The sequence below is a fragment of the Brachycentrus maculatus genome, unplaced genomic scaffold (assembly GCF_059751285.1).
Source record: "Brachycentrus maculatus isolate JH-2025_06_01 unplaced genomic scaffold, ASM5975128v1 h1tg000222l, whole genome shotgun sequence".
NCBI lineage: Eukaryota > Metazoa > Arthropoda > Insecta > Trichoptera > Brachycentridae > Brachycentrus > Brachycentrus maculatus.
In genome coordinates, this window is record NW_028280973.1 from 242,550 (window position 1) to 254,723 (window position 12,174).

General features: G+C 46.7%; 1 protein-coding gene across 1 annotated transcript; it reads left to right on the plus strand.

The window, feature by feature from the left end:
• Window positions 1-6,413: 6,413 nt before the first annotated feature.
• LOC148306842 (uncharacterized) lies at window positions 6,414-11,831 on the plus strand. Its single transcript, XM_088264304.1, has 2 exons — window positions 6,414-6,614; window positions 7,722-11,831. Exons 1-2 carry the CDS (start codon window positions 6,414-6,416, stop codon window positions 11,829-11,831), a joined length of 4,311 nt encoding a protein of 1,436 aa, XP_088120430.1.
• Window positions 11,832-12,174: the final 343 nt, after the last annotated feature.

The window sequence follows — 12,174 nt, forward strand, 5'->3', positions numbered from 1 at the left end:
TTCAAACACCGTATGTTTGAAAATGATGCGGAATGCATCGAAACATGTCGCTCACTCCTTTCAAGAACGTCATAAATCAAAAAACTTGATTTTTCAGGATAACGTTTTTAAAGTTTAAAAATATAATACTATGTATTAAAAATAAATATCAAACCACTTATTGAACTTTTTACTGTGCAACACTTTTTTTAGGTAAAACCTGAAAGTTTTTTCTCCATTTGAAAAATATTTAGTACATTTAAAAAATAATTAAGCAATACCTTTTGTTCAAAATGCAAAAACAACACTTTCTGCCCTGTAGCGGGTAAATTACTAAGTTAAAAATATGCCTCCTTTGCGGGGATATAGTACATTTTCTGGGCATTCCGAAAACATGCACAACTCAAAATATACGATTTTCGTTTTAGACGTTCTTGAAAGGAGTGAGCGAATTATGTCCTTCTGTCATGCATGATATTCTGTGTTTAAATTCATTTGAGATTTGTCAAAATAACAATGAATGTAATCAAAATATATCTACCAGTTAACAAATTAAATTTTGGAGCCATTGCTTCGTTTATTAAGTTTTTTCTTGTATTGCATTTTATTTTCAGATGTCTCTAGATAAAAGACCACGAGGGACACTTGGAAAAAGATGATGCATTTATGGCGAGATGACTACATAAGAGAACAGAAAAGATCTAGGAACCTACCAGGCGTTGGCTCTCAATGGAACGTAGTTACGAGAGGAAGAAGTTTAATTGTCAAGTTTTATACCGAAATAGGTAAACAAACGTATCAGTACGTTGATAAAAAAAAGCGTTTAAAGAAAAGTTATCCACATTTTATATAAAAACAATGAAAAGATAAGTAGATAGAGAATGATAACGACTGTACGAGTATTATTTTTAGATTCATTATTGCGATAAAATATTTTTCTTTATTTATCTATACGTAAACGTAACTCAATTTTCAATAATAATTAACCTCGTACGAGTACCAGGATAGTATGATGTAGAAATATTGTTATTATGTACAGTTTCATGGCCGATCAGGAACTGGCAAAGGAAGGATGAAAGCAGAGTGAACGCTGTTGAAATGCGCTCCCTCAGACGAATGTGTGGAAAATCATTGTATGACAGAATTAAAAACGACGATATAAGAAAGGAATGTAAGGCTGAACGAGGAATAATTGAAAAGATTAGGAAGAGCTCTTTGCGGTGGTATGGACTGTGGAGCGAATGGATAGCGAGAGAATGACTAAGAAATATATGTGGCGAATGTGAGAGGGAAAACAGAACGTGGACGACCGAAAAAGACTTGGCACGATCAGATCAATCAGAACCTAAAATCTGGCGGTGTCAAAAGTCTGCGTAATCGGAGGGCATGTACAGTATCTACTCAATGAATTAGGGCCACGCAGAATTTCGCGCAATTTCTCAATTCAAACAGGAATAACTCAGAGAAAACCTTGAATAAAACAACATTGAATTTTATTTACACATGAACACTTTATTACGCTTAAATTATGCATATATTTTCATATAAATATAGTTAGTATTTAGTATTTCCACCTTTGGCAGAAATAACTGCCTCAATTCTTTTTGGCATACTTAAAATGCACTGTTTTATCATGTTTTTTATTTCTTCGTCTTCTGACCAAATTTTTTGAATATTTTTTTTTAGACAGTCTACTGTCGGATTTGGAAATGAGTATACCTTATTTTTTAACATGCTCCATACGTTTTCTATAGGATTAAGGTCCGGAGAATTTCCAGGCCAGGGGAGCAAAGGCAGATTTTTCTTAGACAAAAATTTTATTATTGATTTAGCCCGGTGGCAAGGTGCCCCATCCTGCATGAAGGTGTATGGACCTTCTGTTGGGTCGAGTGTATGGTAGAAGGGCAATAAAATTCGTTCGAGGACCTGCTTATAGGAATTTTGGTTCATTGTTCCTTCCACGAAAAACAACGGCCCAGGTAAATTGTTAATAATACATGACCATATCATTGTTGCAGGGGGGTGTTTCATAACTTTTACCACACAGGCCTCATTGTAACGTTCCATTGGTGTTCTCCTGAAGAATCGACGGCTCTCTGTCACGGCTTCTAACCGGCACTCATCACTAAAGATGACCTGAAAAATAATGAAAATTTAAGTTTAATTCAAATATATGAGTTTATTTACTAAAATGATATGTTGAAAATTCAATTTAAATAAATACCTTTTTCCAATCATCTACCGAGTAATTTCGATGTAGCCTGGCCCATTTTAATCGATCCGCTTTCATTCGTGGTGTCAATTTTGGTACTTTTACAGGGCGCCTGCATTTCAGATTTACTTCGTAAAGACGTCGCCTCAGTGTTGATACCGATATATTTATACCCTCTTCTTCCAATTTTATTTTTAATGTTTTTGCTGATGCACTACGGTTTTCTAAGGCACTTTGAACGATTTTTCGATCAGTCCTCGTTGTTGTTTTTCTAATCCTACGACAGCTCTTTCGCCGATTGCTGGTGGCGGGTGACTGATTTTTTATTGATTTTGAAATTCTGTCCACTGTTTGACGAGAAACGTTTTCTTTTTTTGAAATTTCTCTATTAGATAGTATTTCTTATTTCAGTAGCACTATAACACTAGACTTTTTTTCCTCAGAAATGTCTTTACTTTTTCCCATTTTGTCCTTTTCAAAAAAAACACTTGTGTTTACAAAAAAAAATTATACTTTATGAACTAAAATTAAAAATTAAGTTTTTTTCACAAGACACGATAACTATATAACCTCTCTGAACAAAACAACAACCAGAACTCAAGAAATTTCACTGATAAATGAGATAGGACTATTTTTTGAACTTTCAACTATCTGTCTACCTGTGCTAATTAGGGACCTTTCTCAGAAAAAGGGTTTGAAATTTTGTAAAGGCTTAAATAATACAGGTAAATTTTACATATTATTGAAGGTAATATACATGATATTAGATGTCAATAGAAAACTTAAAGTATTTATGTAAAATAAATATAATAATCCAAAAGATTTCAGAGTATTCAAAAAAATAATGGGTGGCCCTAATTCATTGAGTAGATACTGTATGACTAGATGTATGGATGTGAAGGAGGCGAGGAGTGTATGTCAGGACAGAAGAGTGTGGCTTTCCATCCTCTCTGCCTACCCCTGCGGGGAAACGGCGTGATGGTAGTAGTAGTAGTAGTAGTATGTACAGTTTCAGAGGAATGTGCTATTGATCTTCTCTATTGTCTCTTCAATTTATAGTTTTTTTTGTGCTGAGAACGTACATTTTTTCCACATTTCTTTTGGGATTCTGCTTTTTTCATCGGCACATGAAATTTTATTTTGACTTCGCACTACGTGTAGTTTCTTTACTTCCATCCGTAATATTAGTAAATTGAAAGAAAAAAACGTCATTTGGGCTTTTCTTTGTATCTTCCTAGAAGGTGCTCAGCGCATAACATTGCATACTTGTGTCCATTGTGTACCAAATATGACATGACTTTATTCTCGGTACTTGGTACTGAAATAGTCATCATCGATCTCAGTAGGCTCTTTTCTGCATAATGGCAGTCTATCCTTCCCATCTACCCTCATGATCACCGTATTCTTTTCACAAAATCCACAGCACAATACATTTACCACCCTATTTGATATTCCTTTTCAAAGGTTCTTCGACGTCCTTTGTCCAAAGCAAATGGACAAGGATTGCCAAAATATTCAATAGTTGTTGAATGACAGACAGGTTAATTGTGTGGGTTTATGGAATGCGTTAGTGGTAGTTAGCGATTAGAACAGGAATACGATTTTCAGTAGACAAGGTAGTTATGAGTAACAACGAAGCAAGGAATAGTAAGGATAAGAACGGAAATTGGTAATTACATAGTTTGGCTCATTACATATTGAAAGGCCGAAGGGAGATAAAATTATAAACATACTTGGCAGTTATTGGTAGAACAACTTCGACCAAAGAGATCAGCACCCTAAATCTGGCAATATCGAGAGAGAGCATTCGTAACTCAACATGTGGACATGTATACCACGACCAACTAGATGGCGGTTAATACGCATATTAACTCTTAGTTTTATTTGTCTATTATACAATCCGAGTGCAATAACATTATTTTGAAGTATGAAAATTTAGGTAGCTTGCGATTTCGCTTACGAAATCGCAAGCTTCAACAATCTCCAATCAATCTTAATTGACCAAAACTAACCTAAATAGGTGCAATAATCCGAAGATGCAATGAAGTCATTGCATCTTCGGATCTGTTTAAAAAATATCACAACTTCATAGTCGCTACTTTTATTTGTTTAATCACTGTTGCTTTTCTGCTCCTGTTTACCAGTATTGTTACTTCTGTTGATAGCAACTTCTGTAATTCTCTTTTCTTTAATCCGTATATCAGCTACAATGTTCTACAGGTACAATCGTCTACAGGTACAAGCATGTGACTTTTACAGGATGAAAAAGTACTAATATCAGTATTTACTGATTTCGTTTGAAACGAATGTGATAGTAATGGTGAATTTGTGATAAATAGCAATACTACTGAAATAGTTAAAAATACAAAACTGATGATAGCGTAAAGATTTAGAGAATTACAGATGTTGCAATGCATTCAGGATTAGTACTGCAGATGAGAGTCTCACGCCTTTCCAGCATAAGGCCTCGTGTCATGAGTCATGAACGATTTCGCAATTTCCATTGCAACTGCACTCGAGAGCTGTTAGTTGCATTTCCTAAATTATATTACTTAACAGTCCTGACACCTACGGCATGCAGCAACGTTGCGCTATTTCTACATGCAGCGTTATGTTGCACATCTGTATACAATGATTTTAATTTCGTTTTATATCGTGTCTCGATAGTATTATCGTGTTTACTTGAAATTCTACAGGCAGATTCAACTCGGGAACAAATTCTTTAGGAATCTGAGAAGGGACGCGTTGGAAAAAATATAAGCTGTGATTTTTTTGTTAAAATTCCAAGAAATGTGGTTGTAAGGATAGAAGGATGCAGCCGCAAACTATACGGGCTGTATTTGCCTGTGTGTGTACAAACTAATACCGATACATAATACACACTGAAGAGCTACTGGGGACGGTAAGACGCGGGCTGATTTAAATCCATTACGCATCAAGAGAATTGCATATTGCAATATAAGATCAAAGAATGATAAATTTAAATTTGTAAGTAGTATGTGGTGTTATGACTAGACTTTTGTAATATAATTTATGGAAATCTGTCTAAGCATCAAAAATAATTTATATCCGGGACACGTGATATTCACGCATCACAAAACAATTAAGAGAACTTCTGGTAGAAGTATTCAGAAATAATAATCTCAGCTCTCTGTCATCCTGAGACAATCGGCGGAAGACAAGCAACCCTTGGATCAGCAAGCACATCAGATATCAGCAGACTTCTTCTTTTCCTTCGGTGGAGAGATGGCTAACAAGCCATATCTACCGGGATATAAGTCTCTTCTAATTTTTCCATACTTCTCTCGTTTGGGCTTTTTCAATCCACTTACTCCATTAAAAATGCGTTGTAACACACATGATTAGTTTTGATAATAGTATGATCATCTATTAATAACTGTTACGGACGGATCGCACACCCCGTACGGCGGCCCTGAAAAAGAATTCCAGGCGCCTGGCGGCGAGCGAAACGGTCGCCCGTCGGAATGCGACCCGAAGAAGGGCCTCTATGGATTCTACCGATTTCTCATGTATTTACAGAATGTATTAGATGTAAGAAAGAATAAGACAATGGTAATATTAAATGCGCCTAGATGTTAAGTTGTATAAATAGATTACTGATAAAATAAACTTGTAAATTGTAATGTAATAACGAACTGTTGGAACGGCACCGGTACGGTATGAAAGTGTAGCCCGTCCGGTGCCCATTAGAGAGAGACAGAGATATGGCTGTCTCTCTCCCCCGGCCGCTGATTGGCTGTACTTTCCCACTGTCGGGCGGTACGCGATCACGGCCGGGTATATAGAGGGCGCATTTTTTGGTAATAAACCAGTTCTGGTGTGACTGTTGAAACCTGTGTTTCATTTCTCCGCTCCCGCTCCTTGGACTACTCGCCGCGCCGCCAGCCTGGACCGCTTCGCCTCATTATACCGATTCACGGACCAGTTTCGGAAAGCCCTTATCAGGGCTATTGAGGTTGACTTGTCGGTTCAGTGCCCGCTCTTCCCGGCTCATACATCCATTCACCTCCGTCCGTATCCAGCTTACTCGGTAACTCGGTACGGCGGGGCCGTCTGGAACGTCACCCCTTACAACGGTGGCATAGTTGGGAGATTCCGAAGAAGGCCAGGCGTGTACATTTTTGAGAGTCATCGCACGTAACCCACGCCGATTACATTTTGGTCCTTCGAGCCGGATCCTTCAACGCAGTCTCCAGCTACGATGCCTGCATCCCTGAGGTCGGGACGCAACGTCGCCATGGAGCCCGAAGAGCAGCGCCGTGAGGAGGATCGGGACTCTGTCAGTTCAGTCCGGACTGATACGAGTAGCGACTTGCGCCGCCAGATGGCGGAGCTAGCCGCCAGCAACGAGAGGCAGTTCCAGCAACTCCGTGAGCTGTTGTCGAAGTGCACAGCAGCTAACGTAAGCTCCCCAGGGGGGGAGGTTATCGCGGGTGTCGAACAATCCACCCACCTACGAACGCGGCAGGACGACGCCGCCAATCAGCCCAGAACGGGATTCAGGACATCGGCCGCAGCTCTACCGGTTCCGGTGTTGGATCCGGAACCTACGCGATTCGCTGGGGAATCGCGGGACGAACTGACCGGCCACAGAGGAGAAGCGCCCGGGGGACATGGCCCGGCGCCTACTGGCAACGCGGAGCCGAGGCGTATGGAAACCTCTGGCTTGCGTTGGCGCGCACCGGACGAACGCGATCGCTACCCGGTACGCGAATGGGTCGACGGAGCTCGACCGGACGAACGGCACCGCAGAGATGACGGAAGAGCAATCTACGCGGAACCCTCACCCCGAGGCGGGGACTACTTTCGATGGTCGGGGCAGCCGCCGGAGTTGCCCAAGTTCAGCGGAGACCCGAGGGAATGGCGCCGCTTCAACGCGGCATATCTCCAATCTACTGAGAGATGGGGGATAGGGGACGCTGACAACATCGGAAGATTGGCGCGCGCACTGGAAGGGCGTGCGCGTCACATGGTAGCAGGCCTGCTACTGTATCCGCGCAACGTGTCGGAAATATTGCGGACGCTGGAGGACGCCTTCGGCAGCCCGACACTCATCATCGCGCAGATACTGGAAGACGCCCGGAGGATGCCGAGTCTCGCCGACCACCCCGCGGATGAAGCAGTCGTGGATTTTGCGGTTTCGATACGCAACGTCATCACCACCGTGGACGGGATGGACGCTTGCTATCTCGACAACCCGCAGCTGCTAGCGGAGATGGTTGCCAAGATGCCGACGCAACTCCGGTGGGATTGGTTCCGCGATCGCCGCCGCGAGACGAGGAGCAGTATCTACGATCTCGCCGCTTGGCTTGACGAGATCACCGCCGGCATCACGCGCCACGGAGGTCTGTTCAGAATGGTGGCGAGGAACAGAGACAAGGAGCGCGCGGGTCAGCGCGACAAGTGCGCCGAGCCCGCCCGCCGCGAGAACGCTCGACGCGTCGAGCCAAGGAGTCACGTGTTTGCGACGCGCGACACGACGAGTGACAAGGAATGCGTATTTTGTAAGGCCAGCGGGCATAACTTACGCCGATGCAAACGGTTCGAGAAGAAGACCGTGGACGACCGCTGGAAATTTGTGCGGCTGTCCAAACTGTGTTTCCAGTGTTTGGAATCAGGGCACAGGGTGCCCGAGTGTGAAGCAAGAAAGTGTGAAATCTGCCGGAGACACCACAATAGAATCCTGCACTACCGCACGGATGGTGCCGCGGAAGCCGTGAAAAGTGAGGAAGTTGTGGACAATGCGCAGGTGCTGTGGACAAATGACTGTGAGGTCCCGGTCACATTCAAAGTGCTGCCGGTTACTTTGAAGGGACCGCGGGGGACCGCAAAAGTGTTCGCCTTGTTGGACGAGGCTGCGTCTGTGACCCTCCTCGAGGAGGGTGTCGCCCGCGCGATAGGTGCTACGGGGATAGCAAGGAATCTGACGATAAAAGGTGCGACTGGACAAAGCAACACACACAGGTCGCAGCGTGTAACGGTGACCTTGATAAGTGATCACAACGGGGAATTCGAGATCGGGGCGAGGACCATCAAGGACTTGGACCTTGTACACAAAAGTGGCGCGCCCGCGCGGACTGGAGCTCGCGTCATCAGACCGCAGATGCTGATCGGCCTCGATAACGCGTCTCTCATGTTCCCGATCGACACTCCAGTGCTTCGGGAGGATGGTCAGCTGACCATAGTGACCACACTGGGGCCAGTAACGTACGGGGGTACCGTACACCCCAACTTCAATCTGCCAAACAACCGGGTCGAGCAAGGGTTGGACGAGCTATTGAAGAGAAACTTCGCCGTGGAGTCATTGGGCGTCTCCACCGCCGAAAGGAATCGCGCAACCGATAAGCACGCATTGGAACTCTTGAAGAATACTACAAGACAGCTCCCGTCAGGCCAATGGGAGACCGGGCTATTATGGGCTCGGGACGGAGACGTACTGCCGTGCAATCGCCAGGCAGCCTTGAACAGGCTTCACTCTCTAGAAAGGAAGCTAGGACGTGACGCGGCATTGGCAGCGGCTTACAAGGCCAAGATAAGTGAATATATTGGAAAAGGATATGCTGTGAAGCTCGACCCCGCAGAAGAGAATGTGCACCACCCGAGGGAGTGGTATTTACCTCACTTCGCTGTGAGTAACCCGAACAAGCCGGGTAAGATAAGAGTGGTATTTGACGCTGCCGCCCAGCACCGGGGGACGTCATTGAATGACCACTTACTGACAGGACCAGACCTCCTGTCCTCGCTGTTGGGGAACCTCCTTCGATTCAGGGAAGGGGCCGTGGCGGTAGCCGCAGACATCAAGGAGATGTTTCTGCGAATTAGGATCAATGAAGCTGACCAGCCATCGCAAAGGTTCCTGTGGCGAACGAATAGCCGGGATGAACCCGAAACGTACATGTTGACATCGATGATGTTCGGCGCGAAATGCTCGCCCAGTAGTGCCCAGTTTGTCCGCGACAAGGTCGCCCAAACGTACGCACACGAATTTCCGGCCGCCGCGGCGGCCATACAAGGACGAATGTATATGGATGACTATTTGGATGCGACCGACAGCGAAGAAGCGGCCGCATCCCTCATACATGGCCTGAGGCAGGTGCTCCTAAGGGGAGGCTTTGAGCTCACGAGGTGGGCGTCTAATAAGCCAGGAGTCCTGAAAGGCATTGCGGAAAAGGAAAAGGCGGAAAATGCCATCAGAATAGGAGAAGCAAATACAACGGAAAGAGTCCTGGGTTTAATGTGGAACCCCAGGAGCGACACGTTTCTCTTCGAATATGGGACCGAGATGGCCTCGATCCCCGAGAACCCCACCAAGCGCCAAATGCTGAGCGCGACGATGAGTATTTTTGACCCGGTCGGCTTTATTACGTGCCTCACCGTGCGGTCAAAAATTATCCTACAGGCCGTCTGGCGATCAAAGACGGGCTGGGATGAGACGCTGTTGCCGGAGCACTCTGAGAGATGGTCAGAGTGGCGCCGGCTGATGGAGAACAACGAATGCAGAATACCAAGATGTGTGCTACAGTCTAAAGGGCGACTCGTGACGCTGCACATCTTCTGCGACGCATCTGAACAGGCTTGTTGTGCGATAGCCTACTTTGTGAACGCCGGCGACGCGGCGTTCGTGATGGCCAAATCGAAAGTGGCCCCCCTGAAGCCGCTCTCCATACCGCGCCTAGAGCTACAGGCGGCACTGATGGCGGCACGGATGGCTGCCACCATCAAAAGGGAGAGTCAGGCGAGGATAGTAAGAACGATCTACTGGACGGACTCCAGCACGGTGCTATGTTGGATACGCAATGATCCTTTGAAATATGCAACGTTCGTGGCCAATCGATTGGGAGAGATCGATGAGTTGACCACGCGTGAAGAATGGAAATGGGTCCCCACAAAGGAAAACCCGGCGGACATTGGAACCCGCGACAAGGGGACCCCTGACCTCTCAAGAGACGGACTGTGGTTTGGGGGCCCGCGTTTCTTGAGGGAGGAAGAGACAGAATGGCCCACAGAGAAAGTTGGGCGAACGAGACCAAGCGCAGAAGCGCTCGAAGAAAAACCGGTTCGACAGTTTGTCGGACACACAAGGAACGAGGAGGCCCTCCCGCAGGTGGAGCGGTTCTCCTCCTGGACCCGGCTGGTGCGCACGACCGCCTGGGTACTACGATTCATCTCCAGATGCCGGCGGCACTCGGTCACAGGACAACCCGGAGGGGGGTTTGAGTTGCGCGCCGCGGAGATGCAGGACGCTGAAAACATGTGGATTAGGAAGTCACAAGAAAGCTCATTTCAAGACGAGCTGCAAATGCTGCGGGAGGGAAAGGGAAGCCCGCCCGGAAGCCGTCTGTACGCCGCGACGCCGTACTTGGACAGCAATGGAATAATACGAATGGGTACACGCCTTAAGGCCGCGTCCGAATTCGCGGCAGGCCTCACTGCCCCACCCGTCCTCGACGGAGCATGCCGATATGTGCGGCTATTGATTGAACATGTCCACAAGAAAGGTGGACATCCAGGAACAGAAAGAACTGTAGCAGACCTACGAACGAAGTATCATATCCTGCGGCTGAGGGACGCCGCTAAGAAAATATCACGGGAATGTCAGACATGTGAGACAGCTCGGAGCAGACCAAGGATCCCACTGATGGGACAGTTGCCCGCATCCCGGCTTGCGTACGGCGCACCGCCCTTTGCGCACTGCGGAGTAGATTTCTTCGGGCCGATAGCCGTGACTGTCGGCCGAAGACGGGAAAAACGTTATGGCGTTCTTTTTACGTGTATGGTTACACGCGCCATCCACCTAGAACTCGCGTCCTCACTGCAAGCGGACTCCACGATAATGGCAGTGAGGCGGATGATTTCCCGGAGAGGGTGCCCCATCGCCCTGTACTCCGACAACGGGACCAATTTCCACGGCGCCGACAAAGAGATGCGCGACGCCGTGACGGAACTACGGAAGGATGGAAAATTGTTGGCGGAGCTGACAATTCGGAACATAAGATGGGAATACATACCGCCATCTTCCCCACACATGGGTGGGGCATGGGAGAGGCTCGTTAGGTCGGTAAAACGAGCTCTCAAGGCGACTTTAAACGAACAGGCTCCGAAGGAGGAGACCCTGAAAACGATACTGGCCGAGGCAGAGTATTCAGTTAACAACCGTCCACTTACACAGGTGACTCTGCAGCCCGAGGAAGCTATACCCCTCACCCCGAACCACCTGCTCATCGGAACCGCTAATGCGCACCCCACGCTGGCGCATTACGACGAAGACGACGAAGGAGCCTGCCTTCGCAAACAGTGGCGGATCGCCCAGAGATCCGCGGATATGTTCTGGCGGCGCTGGCTGCGGGAATATCTCCCAACGTTGGCCCAACGGAAGAAATGGCGCGATCCCGCGCCTCCGATCCAGAAGGACGACATGGTCGTAATTGTCGACCCGAACCTGCCGAGGAACTGTTGGCCGCGGGGAATAGTGACCCGAGCCGACCAAGCAGCAGACGGCCAAGTACGAGTCGTGGAGGTAAAGACCCCTAGGGGGGTCTACACCAGGCCGGCCGCAAAGATCGCGGTAATAAGAAGAGAAGGCGCGCGACCCGTCCCCGAGAATTTAGGTGCAGACTAGCTGCACGGGGGGAGTGTTACGGACGGATCGCACACCCCGTACGGCGGCCCTGAAAAAGAATTCCAGGCGCCTGGCGGCGAGCGAAACGGTCGCCCGTCGGAATGCGACCCGAAGAAGGGCCTCTATGGATTCTACCGATTTCTCATGTATTTACAGAATGTATTAGATGTAAGAAAGAATAAGACAATGGTAATATTAAATGCGCCTAGATGTTAAGTTGTATAAATAGATTACTGATAAAATAAACTTGTAAATTGTAATGTAATAACGAACTGTTGGAACGGCACCGGTACGGTATGAAAGTGTAGCCCGTCCGGTGCCCATTAGAGAGAGACAGAGATAT

Bases quoted from the DNA above. Each gene is read 5' to 3' on its own strand.
- LOC148306842 (XM_088264304.1), top strand. From the start codon at position 6,414: ATGCCTGCATCCCTGAGGTCGGGACGCAACGTCGCCATGGAGCCCGAA. The intron at 6,615-7,721 runs GTAAGCTCCCCA...GTATTTTGTAAG, and splicing joins CGAAGTGCACAGCAGCTAAC to GCCAGCGGGCATAACTTACG.